Source organism: Pieris brassicae, chromosome 12 (genome assembly GCF_905147105.1).
Source record: "Pieris brassicae chromosome 12, ilPieBrab1.1, whole genome shotgun sequence".
Classification (NCBI taxonomy): Eukaryota; Metazoa; Arthropoda; class Insecta; order Lepidoptera; family Pieridae; genus Pieris; species Pieris brassicae.
This window is the reverse complement of record NC_059676.1, coordinates 9,138,713-9,162,723: the sequence shown is the minus strand read 5'-3', so window position 1 is coordinate 9,162,723 and position 24,011 is coordinate 9,138,713. Positions and strand designations below refer to the sequence as shown.

The window sequence follows — 24,011 nt, the reverse complement described above, 5'->3', positions numbered from 1 at the left end:
ATTATACATAGTTTGGACGCCTTATATGAACGTAAAAGTATTGCTACCCAATTAGCCTTAAGGAAAAAGTTGTTGGTCTTGAAATTACAAAGTGATGTTAGTTTGATAAAACATTTTTCTCTGTTTGATGATTTATTCACGGAATTACTCGCGGCTGGCGCTAAACTCGAAGAAACCGACAAAGTCGCCCACTTACTTTTAACCCTACCCGCAACATATGACGGTGTTATAACTGCCATTGAAACTTTATCGGAAGATAATTTGACTTTAGCATTTGTTAAAACAAGACTCCTTGACCATGAGGTGAAATTAAAGAACGAATATAATGACACAAGTGTTAAAGTACTGCAAGTTTCTACTGAAAATAAGGGTCAGTTTAGAAAAAGAAAATTTGAAAATCATACACCGAATAACTATTTTCAAAGGGATCATAAAGCAAAAAGGAAGTCAAATTTTATAAAATGTTTTCATTGTGGCCGGAAAGGACATGTGAAAAATGACTGTTATTATTTTAAGCGAATAAATCATAAAAAAAACTACGGATAGGCCGAGAACAGTGCAGACAGTTGAAGTTGATATTAATCAGCCATCCACATCATCAGCTGACGCGTCTGGTTTTGCTTTCATGGCTGGTGACTACAATTCGGGTGCAACCGCAAGCCAAATAACATTTTTATTGGACTCAGGAGCATCTGACCATATTATAAACAGGGAAGATTTGATTGATTTGCCTATTCCTATAAAAATTTCAGTTGCTAAAAGCGGTGAATATATTTTAGCTAAGAAAAAAGGAACACTACATGTCAGCAGCAATATGGGTGTTCGAGGAACACTAGAAGACGTTCTTTTCTGCCCCGAGGCGCCCTACAACTTGCTATCTGTTTCGAAGTTGCAACAGGCTGGAGCTACTGTCATATTTGATCACAGAGGTACCCGCATATGTAAGCAAGGTAAAACAATTATGAGAGGTAAGTCAGTTAATAATTTAATTACTTTAGATTTTGAAGTATATTTAAATGTGAGCTGCCCTGTTTCCCAGGCATGTAATGTTACATGTAATAATTACGATTTATGGCATCAGCGCCTAGGGCACATAAGTAAAAATAAGTTTTTGCAATTAAAAAATAATAAAATGATTTTTGACATTAATTTAATTGACAAAGTGATAACAAATGATAATTTATGCGAATATTGTATTTATGGGAAACAGAGTAGGCTACCATCTAATCACAGCAAGGACAAAAGTTATATTGAACGACCGTTATATATTGTCCACACCGACGTTTGTGGTCCTATCACTCCTTCAACAATAAATAACAAAAACTATTTTGTTTTGTTTGTTGACCAATATACTCACTACTGTGTTGTGTATCTATTAACACATAAATCAGATGTGTTCTCTGTTTTCAAAGATTCTGTGTCAAAAAGCGAAGCGAAGTTTAATTTAAAACTAGTTTATTTATATTGCGATAACGGTGGAGAATATTTATCTACTGAAATGAAAAAATATTGTGTTGAAAAAGGAATAACTTATCATTTAACTATTCCAAGAATGCCACAATTAAATGGTGTTTCGGAGCGAATGGTAAGAACTATAACTGAGAAAGCTCGTTGTATGATAAATGGTGCAAATCTTTCAAAATTATTTTGGGGTGAAGCTGTTTTAACTGCTGTGTATTTGATTAATTTAACCCCGACAAATGCTTTAAAATTATCCAAAACACCATTTGAAATGTGGCATAACAAAAAACCACAAATAAAATATTTAAAAGTTTTTGGTTCAACAGTTTATGTGCATGATAAGTTACATAAGACAAAATTCGATATTAAGTCATGGAAAGGTATTCTTGTGGGATACGAACCAAACGGTTATAAAGTTTGGAATCCTGAATGCGAAAAATTTATTACTGTCAGAGATGTCATAGTAGATGAGACAAATTTTCTTCAATCCAGGCCTGCGTTGCGACCTGAAGAGAATATAGTAAATTCTCATGATAATGTTAACATTGACAACATTTCAAAGTCAATGAAGTCTCAAAATACTGACAGATATAAATCAGATACCTGTAAATCTGATGATTATGAAGTTCCTCAGAAAATTCGCAAAACTAACCATGACATCGTCGAATTTGAACAACCAAATGCACATTCTGATGATCTTTCAGTGGTCGTAAATAATGAGGACACAACCAGTTGTATTGAACCACGTAGGAGTGATAGGCTTAAAAGTCGTCCCCCTATTTCTTATAAAGAAATCGATGATAACCTTATGTGTGCTAGTTCAATTTTGTGTAAAATACCAAATTCGTTTCAAGAGATTAAAACACGAGACGATAGAGCTCATTGGGAAGGTGCAATTAAAGAAGAATTAAATTCTCTATTTTTAAATAAAACATGGACTTTAGTACCATGGCCAGATAACAAAAATATTATAGATTGCAAATGGATTTTTAATATAAAAAATGATGAATTCGGAAAGCCTTTACGCTATAAAGCTAGACTCGTTGCTAGGGGTTTTAGCCAGGAATATCTCATAGACTATAATGAGACTTTTGCACCTGTTGCAAGAATAGCTAGTTTTAGATTTATTATTGCTTTTGCTAATCAATATAATTTACTTGTACATCACATGGACGTAAAAACTGCATTTCTTAATGGGGTACTACAGGAAGAAATATATATGAAAGTTCCAGAAGGGGTGTCTTGCAAAAATGGTTATGTGTGTAAATTAAATAAAGCATTATATGGGCTAAAAGCAAGCCGCTAGATGCTGGTTTGAAATTTTTGAACAGTCTCTTAGGCGGGAGGGTTTTCAGAATTCATCAGTAGATAGATGTATTTATATACTAAATAAAGGAGATATACAGAAAAATATATATGTGGTACTTTATGTTGATGATTTGATAATAGTGAGTGCTAATGTAAATACAATAAACAGTTTTAAAATATATTTAATGAGTAAATTTAAAATGACAGATTTACATGAAATTAAATTATTTCTTGGAATTAAAATAACTCGTTGCGATGATATGATAATGCTAGATCAAAGTGCTTATATTAAAACAGTTTTAAATAAATTTTGCATGCAGGATTGCAAACCTGCAACTACTCCTATGGATAGTAAACTCAATTATGAAGCACTAAACTCAGAAGAAAATTACACTGCTCCATGTCGCAATTTAATTGGTTGTCTAATGTATATAATGTTATGTACTCGACCTGACTTAAGCACTAGCGTTAATATATTAAGTAGGTACACAAATAAAAATAATAAAGAATTGTGGCAATGCCTCAAAAGAGTGCTTAGATATTTAAAAGGCACAACTGATTTTAAATTATGTTATAAAAGGTGTGAATATAATAACATCTTAACTGGGTATGTGGACTCCGATTGGGGAGGTAATGATGTAAATGATAGAAAGAGTACAACCGGGTATATATTTAAATTGTTTGAACATTGTTCAATAACCTGGACAACAAAGAAACAATTGTCAGTAGCAGCCTCCTCCACAGAGGCTGAGTATATGGCCTTATATGAAGCCGTTAGAGAGGCTTTATGGCTTAAATCTTTGGCAAGGAGTATTCATATTGATATATCCACTCCTATTGTTATATATGAAGACAATAACAGCTGTATAAGCATAGCAAATAATCCGACTAATCATAAGCGGACAAAACATATAGATATTAAATATCATTTTTCTAGGGAACAAATAGAGAAAAATGTAATAAAGCTAAATTACATTCCCACAGGTCAACAACTTGCAGATGCGTTAACAAAACCATTACCAGCGGTTACGTTTCATGAAATGAGGAGAAACATGGGTTTACAATAATAATATTTAATGAGTTGGCTACTATTTGTTATTAATTTAATTATTCTGTTATACTCATTGTGTTCTAATAATTATATCTAATGTATATAATGTATCGAATTTAAGATGATGAAATGATCTGATAAGGTTTTTCTGGGTTTTCCCTTATCCGAGCAACAAATGTTGGATCATTATTTTTGTATTTTCCCAGACTCGCTTGGAAGTTATATAGTTCTGTTTAGGCATTTGATTTGTACAAGAATTAATTTTTGAGGGGGCGTGTTGATTTATTTGAGTAAGATTGCAAAAATTAATCATTGTATTGACTATTTCCTGTCATTTGAATGAGCGATCGAGCCGCCATCTTGTCGAGGCGCCAAATTGTCTTTACCTCACTCTGCTCCAGGTCATTTCTGATTCTTTCCAATTTGTATCGTGGTAGGAAGCAGACATATCACTTCCAAGTTAAACAGTGAATATATTTCTTTATTACGGATACTGTGTGTGTATAATTTCCGTGCCCTAACAAGAATTACAACATTAAAAACTATTTTATTTTTCTTTAAGCAGAAATTTTCAGCTTCCATATAATTTATTTTGATTTTCATCAAATTGGATCAACTTTATATATTAATTTAACTATCTGATTTAGCAACTTTACTGCGACATCTATACAAATAAAATCTGGATAATGGCTGGTTACCAAATCGAGTAGGTATTTTTATTATTTATTCCTTAAACTCTGAGGAAGGTTTTTATGGAGAGAAAATTTGGAAAAAAAGGGAAAAAAACATTTAAAAATTTCGTTTTACTTTGTAAAAGCGAATAGTTTCTATTGTGTGGCAGCCAACTAGCTTAATTAGCCATATAATTAACAGCCTAGCCTTTTAACTAAACTAAAAGCTAGTTGGCTGCGACATAGCTACTACCTTAGGCCAAGTAAAGAAATCAAAAAGGCGAAGCAAAGCACACAGTAATAATTTAAAACCTTTATTTCCAACAATTACAACCCGAAAAGAGCGTTATATGTATAACTTAATGCTGTGATCAATATATCTCTGCTGTACACGTACCACGCAACCGCAGCGTACACGGCGATTTTCAATGTTTTATCCAAAATCACCATTCTGAAAACATATTCAGATTTAAGTAACGATGAAAGTGGATCTCGTTAAAACTGGTTAGAGTAATGGAGTATCGTCAATCCTCTTTCTATTCAGGCGTAAAGTAGAGTTTACGTCCGTCCATGGAGACCAGAATTGACGGAAGATTACGGGTGTGTCAGCGCTATTTTCTTGAAGAGCCCTAAGCCATTCGGTAATACCTCTACTGACAGCGATGTTATTGTATTTTATATGTATTCCGGGTATTTTAAGGATTTGAATTGTAAGGCTAGTGCGATGTGGAAATTTTGAAAATTGTTATATATCTTAAGTTTAAGATTAAGTTACTCCGTATAGTATGATTTCAGCGCTAACTGTCTAAAGTTTTTCAGTTATTAAATAAAATTACTCACTTTCTATAATGCGCTCTTGCTTTCGGCAGGTCTTCTAGCTTTTCCTTTAGTAAATAAATTTTTCCTGCTTTGGCACCAGTCCTGAAGTATTCCAACTGATCCACCATTTCCATGGCATAGTAAAACATTTTTTTATCTTCAATTTTTATTTTATCACGTAAGGCCAGTAAATTATTGTTCAGGAATTTCCATTGCTGCGTCAGATACGGGTGAAGGGCGATGTTGGCTGTGTATATGCGTCGTTGTATTTTGAGAAGCCTGAAAAAATCGCCAATCCAAGCTAATTTTGTTTTGTTGGGTTCGATTCTAATACGATTTAGTAGGCCAATGCAAAGACAGAGAATCTCTAGCCTTTTATAGAACATCATGTTTACCTAATGTTAATTGATAACGCCACCAATAGACAAAATGCTAGTAGAATGTCGAGGGCGAATGCCGCTCTGGGAATTGATACCTTCTAATCAGGGGTAAAAAACAAGTTTGTTAAACGAAATTATCGAGCCCTTTAATTGTTTTTCCAAGCCTATTCCACGTACCTGGAATAACTCAAAGCTAAAAAAAACTATTTTCGCTTTTGATAAAATATATGAAATTAAGTAGGAAATTGGCACATAACACTAGGTTGAAATTAAATATTTCTTTCTTTAAATCTACTTACATAGGTTTCTTCCCGATTATTCGCAACACGAGATCGACAAGTAAGGCCGGAAGTAAATGCAAAAAGAGAATCTGAAAGTAATAAACAAAGATGGCAGTAAAAACGGACTGAAATATACAATAAACACAAAAAAGGAAATGTTTTTCTTGTAAGTTAAAGAAAATACTACAACTATATAAAATAATACCGTAAAATAGTTTTTGGTCGCAAGTAAATTTAAACAAGACTCTGCTCAGACCCTATTGTTCATTTCCCACAAACTCTCAGAATGGCGAAAACTCCTTCCAGCCCTTAATTATAATGACAATTTCATCATATTAAACCTCCGGTCATTATGTTCCCTTCCTGAACTTATGTTTATATTTATAGTCATCATTATCAAGTCATCTTGCCAACATCATTACACTTATAAACTTCTGTCATTGATTATGCACTGGCTGGTAAACTGTGCGTGAAAGTTTATTGTGTATGCACGTTTTGGTTGGTTTGGAAATGCTGGTTCCACATAGTGCGGAGCGGCAAAAACTGCATTAAATAACGCTCAATTGTGAAACTACGGACGTCGAGGTGATACAGGTGCAATTTCGTATTCTGCTTTGACGTCTGATGATGAAAATAAGCTGCAGGTAATCTGATCAACTCCTCTGAACAGTCTCCGTGTTAAATGCGATAGAACCCTACTTTTACTAAGCCAATTCTTGAAAAGCAATTATACTCATGAATATTTTAAGAATATACGGGCTAGGCTCTAATAATATCAAATATTTTTTGTCTATGAGACAGTATCTGAGTTATGAGGGGTTATAAAAGAAAGCTCTCTTACCCTTAAATTATAATTCAATCTTGACTTAGTAACACTACCAACGCCAGCCCACAATATGTTATCGAATGGTATTTCTTTAAGAATAGCTTTCCCGTTTTCAACAATCTCGCGAACTGTCATTATAAACATGTGACTGCTGGAACAGTGGTATACTTCCACATCATCCGTGGCTTCTAATCTGCAATTTATTATATAAGATTAGACATTATTTATATATTGCATATAAATGAAGCGTTTATTGTGTCAGTATGTTTTAAAAAGAACACAGCTTGCTGCTTTATGCTCAGGTTGTCAGAGATAGGCCTCCTCTTCCTTTAACCATTCTATTTTATCCAAGGCTGAAACTGTTAGCAATTGTAGAGACACGTATTCTCCGTCTACCATCACTGCGATGACGTCATACCCTGAAACGGACTATCACAGTTAGCCCGACCGCTAAGGATAAATACAGCTTCTAGACCTTAGCCACTAGGGCCTTCGGGCCAGTCAGTGGTCGCACACCCTTTAGGTTGCAGGAACTGTTCACGTAAAGGGTGTGAGATTCTTCCTCCATACAATCTTTCCACCACCACAAGATCCGATACGGCTACAATGTTGTAATCCCTTTGTTTAGCTTATTTCGACTATCAATCAATGAACACAATTATGAAAATATACTCACTTCTTGGTACCCCTCAGCCAAGCCCCGGCGATAAACATCTTAATAGCCATATCTACTGGTATGTAATCCGCAGCCAGTTCGGGATCGGAGTACACACTTCGAAGAATACCTGAAATGATAGATCATATGGAATAAATAGTGTACATGGTTATCATTGTTCCTTCAGTTTTTATAATTTAATATTTTGGTTTTATAATTGTTAATCTCGTCGTGTTTGTTATGTTTGCCTATTTTAATTTTCTTGTACCAATTTTCTGACAATTCACGTCCAATTACGACTTACTTTCTAAGATCGATGTTTTAAGAATTATACGAGTATAAGACGCACTGAGACGGCTCATAAGTAAACATTACATAATACGTAAACAATTGGTAGCTGATGCAAAGACCGACAACTGTTATATCAAAGACAGGTGTTTGTACAAATTTGATGTATTTTTTGTTAAAGGCCTGCCAACGCTCGGCACACTCATACATTGGTAAAAGAACTACAATATACAATTTTTTTATGTAGCAACGACTTGTAGGCTAACATGACTCTTAACATCAGGTGAGCCTCCTGTTGCGCCATATAAGAAGATACATATTTTCTGCGGCGTACTTACGGAATTACCGCCCTACAATTTCTGCAATGCATAATTTGTAATGTAATCATAATTTTTGCATCACCTTCACGTATGATTGTGAACATCACTGAGATCGCTGTCAGTTGCAAGTTTATTCTTACAACTAAGTAAAATTGAAGTGAATTTTTAAAAGGAACCTTTTTCGTGCCCTAAATTTGCCGCCCTAGAGCCTCTACCTTGACTAGCGAGCAGGATATGCGTGTTTTGAGGTGTCGAGTATTGTTTATGCCTTATGGGGTCGCTTCTCAAGCGTCGCGACCCTTGGGTCGACTTTGTTTTAAAAGGGGGTTGCAGTCTGTTGAAAAATAATAAATACCAACTACGCATAGGTACAAAAGATTCGTTAAAAATAGCGCACTAATGTACATGTTATAATTTGGTGGGTCGCGACATAATTATTGTTGAAAAACCGTGATTTATGGAATGCAATATTAATGATACCTTTAACGCATTATTATGATCAGTATTCAAACCTTTAACGAGTGAAACATTAATCTCATGATCGTAAAGAAAGTTCGCGTATTTTCCTTGATATCTTCATAATATAAATAATTAAAAATAATATAAACTATTCATGACAAATAGGTTGTGACAAAATTCATATATCGCTAGTCCCCTAGGAATTCACTAGGTCCCTGTGTTCTAACTGGATAACAATTGTTCAGTTGTACATATTTACAACAGTTTTTTAAGACATGTCTTATAAGACATTACGTATGTGTGAATCTGTGGGTGTGTAAATGGGTGTGTATGCACATGTATTTGAGAGTCGTTATAAGCGTGCGCTGTGTGTGTTAGTATTTGGCATCAGTCATGCCAATACACGTAGTAAGGCCTCTGTAGATTCGAAATCCAATTCATATTACAACGTGACCTATAGTCTATGGCAATCCCTACGAGGGCCTCCTTAAGGTCGGAGGAAGAGCAGCACCTTCCATCCTTCACATATCACCAGATTTCCGAACGGGCACAATTAAAAATTGTATATTAATTTAAAAAATACCTTTTCCACTGGCCATCAGTAATCCAATGGGTCCATTAAAGTTTTCAATCCAACCTGGCACTGGTTCCTCAACTGCGGAAATTACTGTAAATCAGAAAGTATTGATTAAAAAAAAATTCACATACATGAATGACGTTGTACACATCTATGCTGCAAATTTTTATTTCTATTTATATCACTTCTTCCCTTTCTCGTACCGTACAGTTAACAAATTATTTAGCGAATAATAATCGCTTCTCTCGGTGTTCCTTGGTCAGAAGTGGTACCTTTCGAGAGATTCTTCCAAACAATTTAACTTCCATTAATCTTCGGCGTATCAGTCTTAACGAGATGTTACTTGAGTCATCTGACGAAAAAAAATATTTTTTTTCTGGTTGGAGCCTTTACTTTACTCTTTTTTAGCAACACATACGATTAGCGTAGCTCCTCTGGGAGAGGTGTTTCTTGGCTGAGCCTTTCTAAGAACATTTTTAACAGTTTCATGTGTTTTATAATGCAATTGACATTAAAAACTTACTTAATAGAACAATTAAGCTAGTATGCTGTGGAAATTAACAAAATGTTAACGCGTCATAACTTTTATTTTTGCCCATTTTGAACAAATAAAAGTTAGAATTAATTTTGAAACGCCGTCAAAATAATATAAAAAGCCAGGAAAGGTTTTTCTGCTGTTATTTCAAAAAAGGACGAGCTATGGACAGCCAGTAGCACATTATAAACTTCTACACGTGTAAACCCTATATTACACGGGGGCAACACGGTGCGGAATTGCGGCATGCCACAAGGCCGCATGCTACAAAGTTAAAAATGTCGCACATTGTGGCATGAACCGTGCGGCATGGCAACGCAACACCTTGCGTCATGTGGTAGACTGACGCAGCTTGTATCCGGGCACAATGGTATGTGGGCACAGTTTGTATGGTATATTACTATTATTATTATTATTTGAGAATTATTGGTCATGGAGTGATATAATGAAAAATATTTGGTCTTAAAACACAATGGTATGTGGGCACAGTTTGTATGGTATATTTTTGTTTGTATTTATTTTGGAAGTGAGAATTATTGGTCATGGAGTGATATAATGAAAAATATTTGGTCTTAAAAAATTAAAAAAAGCAATAGTCCTCAAAGTCCTCAGTTGACATTCTGGTAAAGTTTTTAAAAAAGACACAGAAGTTATCTTCTTTTCCACCAACGTTTCTTCCTCCATTGTTTAGCTGCATGGCTTAGTTGTACAAAATAAGCTGCTGCTAAAGTTACTTGATCAGCCATATTCTATGGTGTATCCCCTCGATCAAACAAGAAGACAAGTAACACTCGATACACATTGCACATTTCTTTGGAAATTATCGAGGCCCGATGTTGCCTCGGCGTAAAATAGGCTGGCGTATGCCACATATGCGGCAAATGCTTTCTATTTGTAGCATGCCACAATGTGTAGCACTGTCGCACGTTGTGGCCTCGGCGTAAGCCAGGCTTTGGACACCTTTTGTAATTAAAAGTAATAAATGTTTTGTACATTTTATACACTTAATAAGTTTTGAGATGACAATGACAAGACACTTATAGAATGTGTATATTTTTTACGAACATTTGTAGGTTGAAGTTATACTTTCTTTATTTATAAGTATTTCTAATTATATGACCACCACTGTATATGTACACTACACTACAGCGCTCCCTAGATGCTCAACGATAAAGACTCAGGTAGGTAGAATAAAAAAAGAAATAACATAAAAAACTATTAATTTTCCACTAAAAGTGGTGCCTTTCACGTTTGGGCCTCGGATTTTTGTATCGATTTCTTACTATTAATCAGACATCCATGTCTAACACGCCATTGACTAGTTAGATCTAAGGCATGTGGGTGTTTTTATTGGGTGTATATGGGTGTGAACGATTATTAAAAGTTGGTACAACCGGGATTTGAAACTACGACCTCTAAAACCTCTAGAACAACACTGAGAGAGAACTTTTTTTTAATATTAATTATAAGAAGTTATTTATTTAATTATTATTTCAAGTATTACGTAAAAGCAAAAGTCAGCAAAAGTAAGCAAACCTCTCAAAAATAATAGAGCATAAACGTATTAATTTTTTGTAGAAATCCCCGAAAATTCATTTCGTTTTCAAGCATAGACAATGTGTATGGGTATGTTTAAAAAAGTAAATAATTATTGTTGACGTAATCACTAAATACGAAAATCAAAGAACCCCCCCTTTAGTGCTTACGTAGTACTTGAACGGAACCAAGTCCATACATACATAAAAATGGTTTAAATAAATTCTGTTTTTCTCTCGGCTTCTTAAGCTAAATAAAAATAAATTCAAATATTGATGGCCCAAAACTCACCTATGGAAGGTCTTGCTATAATGACAGGCAACTTTCCTTTCTGCTCATACACGACATGTTCGGCCAACTGCTTCGTAAATACATATGTGTTCGGTAATTCTCCTATATATCTGAAAATATAAAATTGTTTCTCACTTCCACGAGAATATACCAAATATTACTAACATGTTTGTATCGTTGTACTCCGCAATTAAAAGTATAGGATTTTGTTACTAAAAATTCTTTAAGAAATATCTAGTATTGTCTTTTGTTAAAATAGGTTTTACATATTAAGAAAAACAGTCTTTGAACGGATTAAAGCTATGTATTATTATTAAAATTTATAGTTATTTACATAATTCTACATTTTAATTTTTTTCCGACGTTTCGCGTACTTTTCAGCGTGCGTGGTCACCGTGACTGAAGACGAAAGGTGTTTTATCTGTATTTATAAGCCCCGAAGCTGGTATCGACTATCTATCTCCTATTGCATTATATTAAAACACTCCTTCGTCTCTTTCATAATACTAATTCTTAATACTTTCAGACTGTTTTGTGACTCTGAAAGTATTAGACATCTTAAATAGAGACACCTTATTTTATTAGTCGGTATTTCAACTTAGAGATCGCTACGTCACGCGATTGGAGATTCTTGACCCCCGCCCCCCATAAAACGCGCCGTAACGTAACGTTTTGTGTACGCAATAGTAAAACGTTTCGTGACTCTTTACACCTAAAAGTAACCATTATATGGTGTGAAGTACTGGAAAGTCGAAAATAACATTAACAATAACGCGTAATTCAATCGTAACGTTTTATAAGAGGGAACCAAAATTAGTTTCATAATACTTGAACGCTCCTCCAATCAACATAAAAACAACTACAGAAATAGTACATAACAATTGTTTTAAAATATTCTTATAATACCGCGTCATACTCACTTAGGTGTTAAATGCTTAAGGGTTTCTTCATCCAACTTCTCACATACTTCGAGCGTGTCTCTCCAATCAGCGTGCGCTGGGTAGACCACTTCATCAATGATCTCACGGTTGGTGTTCGCGTATGATGTGGATACGTGTAGTAAAACCTTTAACATTAATTCCGTATGAAACGTGTACCGTATAACTTCCAATAGTTACAACAGTAAACGTAATACTGTCTACTACTATATTCAAAAAAGTTAAAGTGGAAAGAGGCAGGTCACATTGCCCCCGTTTCTCATGACAGATGGGTCAAAAATATTGGAATAGGCCAGTGGGAAGAAAAAAGAGAGGACGCCCACCAGAAAATTGGAAAGGGTTGGAAAATTGTGGCGAGGATGAGAGAAGTATTTCACTCCGTCCGAGGTCGCATACTAATGTTAAACAGAATGGACTTCATGCAATCCTGATTATGAAGGGTTTATGAAACCTTACAATACAGGTTATTTGATTACTGTTTTAAAAAAGGCGCTGGAAACAGATTGTCCGTTCCAGATGTTTCCTTGCTGGCCCATCACTCAGATATGTGCTACCGACTGAAGAGACATTTCCCGCTTACTAAATATTTGACGTAGACGTCCGGTCTGTCAAGCTCATGGCTAGATATTAAAATACACGAAAGAAAGGTCTTGTTTTAAAATAAATCATGAAACAGGGTGGCGGTCTTATGTTATGAACCTATAGGTTTATTAGGTACTTTACAAGTAATGTAATATTTCAATAATTAGTAGAATTGCTAATTACGATATCTCGTATTGGCCGTATTTCGATAATATTAATTAAATAGCGTGTAAATATTAGATTTTTTTAAAATACATTACTTTTACTTTACTGCGAAACGATAAATTCTAAAGGTCAAGTTTATGACCTTTGAAAGGGCAATGACCTTTAATTTGGCATATAACCATAAGAACTAAATACTTACTTCCAAATTCTTTATTTCTTTAGCGAGCTCCACCAATTCCCTTGTACCTCTAAGGTTCAGTCTTGCTGCCACTTTTAAAGTGTCGTCGAACCTTAAAAATTTCCAACATTTTTCAGTATGTAATTTTACATATTGAGTTCTCTCACGGCATTGGGTAAACTAGAAACTCCTAAGTAGTATCATCATGTTCATTACGATTTTACAGAGGTTCTGGATTTGATACCCGAAACAATTGTTTTACCTTAGTTTTACAATTAACTTTAAAAAAATTTTTTTATTTGGACTACCAAATTAGAACAAACATATAACGATAAATACACATATACAAATAGTACCCTTTAAGATGTGGATTAGACGAGTCAAATCAAATGATATAAGGCCCTTTCCTTGTAACAAAACATAAAAGTGATTTTTTTTACTAGAGGCCTCGCGAGTGCGTTGCCGGCCTTTTAAAACTTGATACCCTTTTCAAATTCATTAAGATCAATTAAATTATGTCGTGATTTTGAAATCAATGAAACAGAGTTTTGCCCCCATCTTCCATGCGAGATTATATATCATTAGCTCCCATATATTTCTAAACTAACATAATAATTACCTGACAGATGCGGCGACGTGGAAAACAATATGAGCCCGATTTACGATTAAGGCTCTATCTTCTTCGGACATACCTTTAATAAAATACATGTCATTATTTATTCAATCTCAATTCTTCAATTTTCTTAATGGACAGTTAATAATATATAATGATTCGAAATATTAAAAAGATGCATCCTGTTAAAGGTTAGAATACACACATCTTGTGAAAAAGAAATGTAAGTGTATAAAGCACTTATCAAGTAAAAATAACAAAAAAACATTGTGTAATAAATATTTGCGCAGAATTCTATAAAAATAGAAAAGGCTCCAAGGCTCAAGGTAAAATGGTAAGTTTTGACAGGGACTTCCGTTTATAATATCAAACATGCGAACTAAAGTGCACAAATTATGAATTTAATTAGATCAGCATAACAACCATATTTTTTTTTATTTCTATTTTTTCATACAAAAGTAGCCTTTCATACATTTTCTTTATTACTAAACTATTTAAAAAAACACAGTTTTGTATCGCGCAGCCCAGACATACAACGACCAATACAAGCCATGACTTGTTTAAGTAATCGCGGAAAATGGTTAGTATGAGTATTAAGAATATCCTCAACTCTAAATCCCCTGCATCATGAGCATACCCCACATACATACCATCACTTTTACACCTTCACACAACACAGCTAAACTAGGTATTACTTTATGTTAATTGTATGTTGCGACCCATTGGCACCGCGGGACTTAAAAATATAAGTACACTCACCAAGTCCGATTTCGCTGCAATCTCCAGCTATGAAGAATACCTTGGACTCAAAGAGGCCAGGTTTTTCCTTTCGCAGTCGGGAAAAGCACTGAAAACGAATTAAAGTACAATATTTATGTGTACGAGTTCCGCCGTGGCACTAGTGCTGCGGAAACGACTCGAAGGGTGAATGATGTGTATTGCGGTCATGTTGCAAAAGAAAACACAGTTCGTTTTTGGTTCTAACGTTTTCGTCCTGGAAATTTCGACCTGCAGAACAAGCCCCGTGGACGGCCTGAGACCCAAGTTGATAATAAAGTATTGAAGGCTATTGTGGAAGCGGATCCATTGCAAACCACGTCCGAGTTAGCTGCAGGCTGCCGTGTTAGTAATAAAACTGTTTTAATTCACTTGAAGCAAATTGGGAAGATTAAAAAGCTTTAAAGGTACCTCACGAATTGACTGAAGCAAACCGGCAAACGCGCGTCGACTGCTGCGTTACATTACCGAACCGGCACAATAATGAAGGTATTTTAAACCGAATCATTATCTGTGATGAAAAATGGATTCTTTACGATAATCGGAAGCGCTCAGCGCAATGGTTGGATCCTGGCCAGCCAGCCAAATCCTGCCCCAAGCGAAAAGTTTTCTCAAATGGCCAGACTATTGCGGCTGATGTCTATTGTCAGCAATTGCAAACCATGATGGAAAAGCTAGCGGCTAAACAACCTAGGCTGGTCAATCGCTCCACGCTACTGCTACTTCACGACAACGCTAGACCACACACTGCATAATAGACGGCTACCAAATTAGAAGAGCTTCAATCGGAACAGATCCAACTCCAACAGATTACCATTTTTTTCGAAATTTGGACAACTTCTTGCAAGGGAAAAAATTTAACTCTGATGGGGCAGTCCAAATCGCCTTCACAGATTTTATTGATTCCCGTCCGACTGGTTTTTTTAGTAAAGGGATCAATGAACTACCTATGACATGGCAAAAGTGCATAGAAAACAATGGTTCATACTTTGATTAATTAAATATATGATATTTAAAAATATTCGACTTTTTGTTCCTCCCATACAAAACGCCAATATCATATGTAAGGACCTAATATTTGTAACTGTTAGATATTATCAATTTCCATATAAGAAGATTTCTCTCTCTTCTCTCTAATCATTAAGGTGATGAGAGTTTATCATTTTACTCAAATATGTTCCAAAAAAAATATATACAACCTTCTTATACTTATAAATTATTTTTCTTAACAGACAATCGGTACAAAGGTTGTGTGCCTGACACATGCCGTCCAATTTTTTAGGTTGAAGGCGTGCCGGTTCTCTTATACGAGGAAACCCGTACTAGCGTTGATGTACATATAGTATAAAAGTCCATTGGTGGGCTGGGAATTGAAATTACGATCTCAGGGATGTAATTTTGATGCTGAAATGACTATGTCACATCATGGTATTAAGGTGATCACAACTACTTCTTCTGCTTTATATACGTAGGTAACACTGAAAATGTTTAGAACTGGCCAGTTAGAAACATTGCGTTGAAAACTTTTTTTTAATTTCACTTTTAGAACTCTTTGGTAATCCATGTGATTGTACTTGAATCTGGGATAAAGTTAAAACTATTGCCATTATATAAAAAAGACCTAATGTAGTAGATTTCATTCATTTGTCATTTGTTTTTTTGAATTGTCGGCAAATCTAAAACTCATGTTACACGTGAAAATGAACCTACCGCGAGAAAATTTTCGGTCAATAATTTATTATGACTTTCGTTGAGGGCTTACTGAACAGCAAATCTATTAAGAATCTTCATTAAGAAATGCTGCGATTAGCATTTCTTAATGAAGCCTCACCTCCTGCCACTATTTACAATTGGTTTAACGAGTTTAAGCGTGGACGTAGCTATCTCAATGAAGATCCGCGTGAGGGACGTCCTTTAACAGCTACTGTTGAAGATAACATCAATGATTTGCGACGCATGATAGAGGAAGATAAGAGAGTGATCTATTAGCAGATACGGGCAAGCCTAGGCATTGGTATGAGTCAAGATCAAAAAATATTACACGAACATTTAGGCGTTAGGAAGCGTTGTACCAGATGGATTCTCCATACTTTAACCGACGACCAGAAACACGTTCACATGGAAGGGTGTCGCCAAATGTTAGATAAGTTCAACGGCGGTGACTCAAATGCTGTATTTGACATCGTCATAGGTGATGAAAGCTGGATATATTACTACGAGCCCTGAAGATGCGTTGAAAGCGGACGAAAATGCCCTAGAAGAGAAGAATGTGCCCACTGCTTTTCTCGGTGGTTCCATCGAATGCGAAGATGTGTAGAAAGAAACGGAGATTTATCAATCTTCTACATAAAGCCGTTTTTCATTTCTAAACATTTTCAGTGTTACCTAGGTATCTGTTACGCCACCACTTACTATAAGAGCATCACGTCAGTCAGAATCCTAAGCGCTTAACACTCGGGCTCTATAAATTCATATTATTAGTATATTATTGATAAGTACACCTTATGAAATTGTTACGTGGCAAGAACAGCTTCAATGAGCCTGTTGGGTCATGTGTCCGCCTTAAAAGGACACATATGATTCTCTGTATTAGATTAGTCAATTAATTAGATAAAGCTTTCTTTTGTCCGCTGAGAAAGCTAACAAAAGTTTTATTATATGTTAGTGTGTAATAATTAATTATTATTTTAATTATGTATTTATTCTTTAGCTTGTTTTTGCTAGCTAATTACTTGTTTGTTTTTTACTTGGTGTGTGATTTTTTCAGGATGTTTACAGGATTATATTTTTGTAAATAAATTATAATTATAATAATTATAGTGTATGAGATGTAATATATTTGTTTGTTTAATTGAATCGAATCGGTAATGAACTATTAAACAAAGCAAATTGGTACAAACTTCCGAGGCATACAAAGTAGCCAAACGATCCTCTGGCTTGACTCCCTTCTTACTCCTCAACAGCACATAGATCCGGTCTAAGTCGCTACAGGAGTACAGGAGCTTCTCCAGCAGCACCTTGCCCATGTAACCTAAAAATATAATTCCTTCCATTAAATGAAACAGAGAACACAGAACGCCCTACAGATATCATTCCCTAATCAATTCCATTTTTCTAGCATCCAAAAATTATTTTTATATCGTGATCTGTATTTGATAAATTTTTAGAGAACAGAAAACAAACGGGCAGTAGGCTGCACCAGATATTCAGTGCCGTTCATGGACACTCCCAATGCCAGAGGGATCGCGCTTCCTGGCTTTTTTACAGTTGGTACGCTCTTTTCTTCAATACCGTACGTCGAATTGGTTCGGAAAACATTCAGTTGGTAGCTGGTTCCACAAAGTGGGTATGCGCGGCAAAAACTGGCTTAAGCCATATCCGCGTGTGTGTGGTTGTAAAATTGCGGAGCCAATCTGCATGTATCACATTACATTTGTCGAGAATCACAATTTCGGCGGACGGGACATCTTTGAGCTGGAAATCTGTAGCCATTTGGCTTACAATGATTCGGTCAGATTTCGGCTATGTGACCAATACAGACTCGCCTGACTTCCATAAGCCCAAAACGAATTATATAATATTCCGGCGAAACAAGGAGCTATGTGAACTTGGAAAAACTGATCGTGTTTGGTAACACAGAAGAAGAAAAACGATCGCGTGGCAGTTCAGCAGATGGACCGACCATGTGTGCCCTGTAACAATAGAGGCTAAAAACCGGTGGACCCTAATTGTGCGCTCCAGACGCTGCTGACCACGTCGCTCAGACATGAGCTATTGACTGAAGAGACAGGAACACGTGTACATCGCAGTGTTGTTCACCGCTCTTACACAATTTAATAATAAAAATGCTAACTCATTTGGATTAAATGCAGGTTTACCCTTTATCTCTCCTTCTTACATTTTGAAGATAATTCCACGAATTTTAGTGCAAGTTATAATAGCTAACATACCTGAGCCTCCAGTAACAAATATAGTCTTTCCCTTATAGTATTCTCTGATATTGGGCACATCACTAAGGTCTCGCTCCTCAAGGAACCCCATTTTCTATAACAAAAATCTGTATAAAAAACACAAGTCTCCAGGCAGGACAAAGCCTGGTACTTTGTGTACGACGTCGTTGTAATACAGTAAGAAAGAAAACAAAATACCAGGCCACAGGCAGTTCAGTCTCAACTTTAAAAAAAATCATTATTGCTTATAATAGGTCTTTACATATGAAATTGGCGTATTTCGTACTGGTCACATTAATCACGATGTTCTCCTCTTTGGTAAGGAATTCCAAATTTAAATTTGTACAGCTCATGTATTTGTGCTTCGATGACCGTCATTCATTTGTTTTTTTCTTCTGTTTTTTTTCTGTTTGCGTCACTCATTTTATAAAATGGAAAACTTAAAGTATCGCATTATTTACGAGTACGAGTTCCGCCGTGGCACTAGTGCTGCGGAAACTACTCGAAGGGTGAATGATGTGTATGGCGGTCATGTTGCAAAAGAAAACGCAGTTCGTTTTTGGTTCTAACGTTTTCGTCCTGGAAATTTCGACCTGCAGAACAAGCCCCGTGGACGGCCTGAGACCCAAGTTGATAATAAAGTATTGAAGGCTATTGTAGAAGCGGATCCATTGCAAACCACGTCCGAGTTAGCTGCAGGCTGCCGTGTTAGTAATAAAACTGTTTTAATTCACTTGAAGCAAATTGGGAAGATTAAAAAGCTTTAAAGGTACCTCACGAATTGACTGAAGCAAACCGGCAAACGCGCGTCGACTGCTGCGTTACATTACTGAACCGGCACAATAATGAAGGTATTTTAAACCGAATCATTATTACCATTATTACATTACCTGTGATGAAAAATGGATTCTTTACGATAATCGGAAACACTCAGCGCAATGGTTGGATCCTGCCCAGCCAGCCAAATGCTGCCCCAAGCGAAAATTAACCCCAAAAAAGTTACTTGTAAGCGTTTGGTGGACTAGTGCCGGTATTGTTCATTGCAGTTTTCTCAAATCTGGCCAGACTATTACGGCTTATGTCTATTTTCAGCAATTGCAAACCATGATGGAAAAGCTAGCGGCTAAACAACCTAGGTTGGTCAATCGCTCCACGCCACTGCTACTTCACGCAACGCTAGACCACACCCTGCACAACAGATGGCTACCAAATTAGAAGAGCTTCAATTGGAATGTCTATGACATCCTCCGTACTCCCCGGATCTTGCTCCAACAGATTACCATTTTTTTCGAAATTTGGACAACTTCTTGCAAGGGAAAAAAATTAACTCTGATGGGGCAGTCCAAATCGCCTTCACAGATTTTATTGATTCCCGTCCGACTGGTTTTTTTAATAAAGGGATCAATAAACTACCTATGAGACGGCAAAAGTGCATAGAAAACAATGGTTCATACTTTGATTAATTAAATATATGATATTTAAAAATATTCGACTTTTTGTTCCTCCCATACAAAACGCCAATTTCATATGTAAGGACCTAATATATACGTAGCTATTATATCTGTAGATCAGACAATGAAAAGTACATTTTTGCTCAGTATGACTTATTAATTTATCAAGTGTTTCATATTTTAATAGTGATATTTTAATAATCTACATTTGTTAATAATTTAATTTCTTGTTTTGTAAAGAAATGAAATTGCATTTATCAAAATTTTATTAATTTTTTTATTATTATTATTATGACAATGTAGGTTAACAAAATTGTAAATACCGTATATTTGATTGTTATGATTACTAATAAAATTTAAATAATTGTGTTAATATATAATATAAATGTTATCTTCATCAATATCCAATCCTTATATTGTCTTTGATTTGAATTTAAAAAACCTAACTACAATATATAAATCCATATTTATTACATTTCATTACTTGATATTTCGAGTGTTGCCATCGTAGTCATCGACAGACTGTCACAGGCTCTATATCCACAAAATAAGTTTTATTTACACTTCTTCACTACTCTATAATATATTATATGAAAACACACATGTACTTGGATTTTATATCATATTTTGTTGTACGTTTAAAACTCTAACCTAACAAATAGTATTATAATTTAGTCCAAATAAGTTTTAATGACGCTACAATGACTGTACAATTATTTAAACCTTCAAAATAAGTTTATTGAACACACGTATTACTTTTAAAACATATTAGCTTAAACTAGGTTATGAGGAACTCTCATGAATTTTATAATAATAATAATTTATTAATTCAAGCAGACAATCATAAGTCCATATGGTTATTTATGTGTCAGTTAGAATATAATTACAAAATATAATCTGTTGTGATAAAATAAAAAAAAATAAAAAATCCATGGCATTACATCCTTTTTAGGCCTGGGCCTCAAATGTGTGTATCTGTTTCATGATCATTTCTCAATCTAATAGGCAAGCCGCTTCTCGCGATGTTTCCTTCACGGTTTGACCGAAAGTTAAATGCAGATATAGAAGGAAAGTCCAAGTGTACAGCCGGAGTTCGAACCTACAACCTCAGAGATCGGAGTCCGTAACAGTTCGTAAATTAATCCGATATATCTATAATAAAGTGAAAAGAAGAACCTTTGTAATATACAAACGTATACTTTCACAAACTGTTCAACCGATTTCAAAATTTCTAACACAATTAATATGTTAATTGAGTAAAGCTATATTTATTTCCAAATTAATGTAAGAAACAATGATTTTCAACAACAACCAATATCGTTATAAAATTAGCAAATATTAAAGTTATGCGTTTAATAGTGTCACCTTTCTTAACCTCTCGACTTTAACATTAATTTGTATGCGCTGATTTATGTAAATTTATTTGTAGTAAATTGCGCTTTCTACTTTATTAACATTTAACCTCATGTCACAGAATGCAGATAATAAGTACAATGTCTGTATCACAGATGCAACTTTAATAATACGCAGAGCAAAAATTAATCCATCAATACTAATAGCCCATCAAAAGGTTCTTGCCACTACTACGGCTAAATGTCCTATAACAAGAGGTGAAGTGGAAGTCCTGACCATACCGTCTGGTGTGCAGGGTAAAACACTGGACAATATATAATATTTTTAGGACAGGTTCCTAAGAGATGTATTATAGGTTTTGTCAATAATACAGCATTCAACGGTAGTTATGTTAAAAATCCTTTCAACTTTGAAAATTTTGGTATATGCTCATTTAGCCTATATATAGATGGTCAACAGGTACCTTCAAAATCGTTACAACCATCATTTCCAAACGATGTATTTAGAAGAGATGAAAACTGAGAATGAGATTAGAAGACTTTCTTAGAAATTTCACATGTGACTCGGTGAATAATGATATGGTGTTAGTAAATTTGTATAGAAATATAATGAACATATAAATAAAAAATGATACCTGGAATAAAAATGTTCTATTTTACCAATATGTTTTATCTAATTATATTATAGGTAGTGGTGTTAATGTAGGTTAGGTTAGGTTAGATAATATAGTTTTATTATTTTTCTTTTAGAGCCATAGATTGGGTTAGTGAATGTAGGAAAGTAGATAACGCGATGCATTCGTACTGAGGCATTCATAAGATAATGACTGAGAATTTCGTGCAGGAAATAGGAGCTGATAAGGTGGTGATAAGTAATTAGCTATGGTTTTGGGAAAGCTAACTTTGGAACGGTTAGAGATATCTGTGAGTGCTATCGGTTCCGCACACCCTGTTTAGTGGGAATAGAGTACCAACTTTTTTTTTTAGTTTTGTTCAGTCATGATTTTTAGGTTTGGTCACCCTTGAGCGGGAAAATATTGGAGATTTTTTTTGAAAATATATATCCGAGTTCTGCCTTGAGGTATACCCACTACTAATAATCCTTAAATGCTATATTGTAGAAACAAATTGCTGTATTTAAAGAAAATAATTATTGCACACTAAAATGGCCTACTTTCATGTTAACTAAAAAAAATATAAAACTAAAAAGGACCCATAAAAAGTAATAAGGAAACAGCAAATAAATTGTCAGCCTTACTTTCAAGTTTCACAAAAGTGAATTAAATAAACACGAAATAATTTACCACTTCATAAATAAACGTTCAAACAAAACTTACCCAATTCAAACTTACAAATCACTGAATTAGACTAGAAAAGAGTTAAGTCACTCAATTGATTTCTAATTAATAATGAGTGTTAGCGCGCGTTTCACTTGAAGCACTGAATCAATTGTCATGTCATTGGATACATAATCAAGGTTTAAGGCTGCTTCAAAATTTATCGGAACGAGTCGTTGCGAACACAAGGCATTATAACTATTCTGGTTACAATTTAGTAGTTCGTTGCTTCCTATATTTTTAGGAATAGATATTTAACTCTTGTTTGGACTATATTAAAAACAACTTTCGCCTTTATAGCAACAACTTAAAAAATATTTTTATATAATTTACGTCTTGTGTTACGTATGTGTACGCAATAAAGTTTTTAGGGATATGATACACTGGATTACTTTTCAGAAAACATATTTTTTTATATATTTTTATTAGGTATGTTGTTGTGTAAGATGTTTTATAAGTATCTTATAAAGCATGTTAATTTTATATAAGACAAGAGTGCTTTTTTCTAGCGTTTTAAATAGAATAAAATTAATTTTTCTAAGTTTTTAATTTTCGTGGCAGTAACATAAACTTCTAAATAAATATAAAAACGCACCCACTAAAATGGGAATGGGAATTGGGAAATGGGAGTAATACCGTCTTCAAGTGAGAATGATGCACTTCCCTTTAGTCCTCTAACAATAGATGATCTAGGTATCCAACTCCCTTCGACATCCAATGCTGATAGTGACAGCCTACCCAATATCGATCTTTTAGAAAACGATGATATGTTGATTCCTGCTACTAGCCCTGAGAATGAGACCAACTCACCTACGAAAAACCCTTCACGCTTTTCACCTCTTCAAGGCGCTTCAAATTATTTAAACGCACATGCGAATTTTTAAAGATGAAACAAATTTGGTCATCACCTTACCACCCTCAAACGCAAGGCGCTTTAGAAAGAAGTCATTCAACTTTAAAGGAATATTTAAAAAGATTTCAGGAACATTGAAGAAAACCGTAATTGCTTCCCAATCTGCCATTTCCAATATAAATCAATCCTTACATAAAATGAACCTTAATCAAGCAAAATTGAATGGTGTCGTCAAACAATTAGCGTCTACGGTATCCAATATAACAAATGCTTTTAATGAGGTTAACTTTAGGAATAATTTTTATAACATTTTAAATATTTTGCAATCAAATTTACTGACATTATCATTTAAAGTGG

At 34.8% G+C, this 24,011-nt stretch overlaps 1 protein-coding gene and 1 long non-coding RNA gene across 2 annotated transcripts; one reads left to right on the top strand and one right to left on the bottom strand.

The window, feature by feature from the left end:
• Positions 1-722: 722 nt before the first annotated feature.
• On the top strand, positions 723-4,313 carry LOC123717501. The gene is made up of 2 exons (XR_006754827.1): positions 723-950; positions 3,754-4,313. It is a non-coding gene; the product is annotated as an uncharacterized LOC123717501 (long non-coding RNA).
• A 476-nt stretch (positions 4,314-4,789) lies between these two features.
• LOC123717465 (fatty acyl-CoA reductase 1-like) lies at positions 4,790-22,896 on the bottom strand. Its single transcript, XM_045673463.1, has 14 exons — positions 22,802-22,896; positions 18,662-18,755; positions 17,612-17,742; positions 14,694-14,781; positions 13,941-14,013; positions 13,343-13,433; positions 12,379-12,524; positions 11,459-11,568; positions 9,103-9,186; positions 7,474-7,582; positions 6,813-6,990; positions 5,990-6,060; positions 5,332-5,589; positions 4,790-4,942 (listed from the first exon to the last, which is right to left on the bottom strand). The coding sequence occupies exons 2-14, from the start codon at positions 18,750-18,752 to the stop codon at positions 4,819-4,821; spliced, it is 1,554 nt and encodes a 517-aa protein (XP_045529419.1). The 5' UTR covers positions 18,753-18,755; positions 22,802-22,896; the 3' UTR covers positions 4,790-4,818.
• Positions 22,897-24,011: the final 1,115 nt, after the last annotated feature.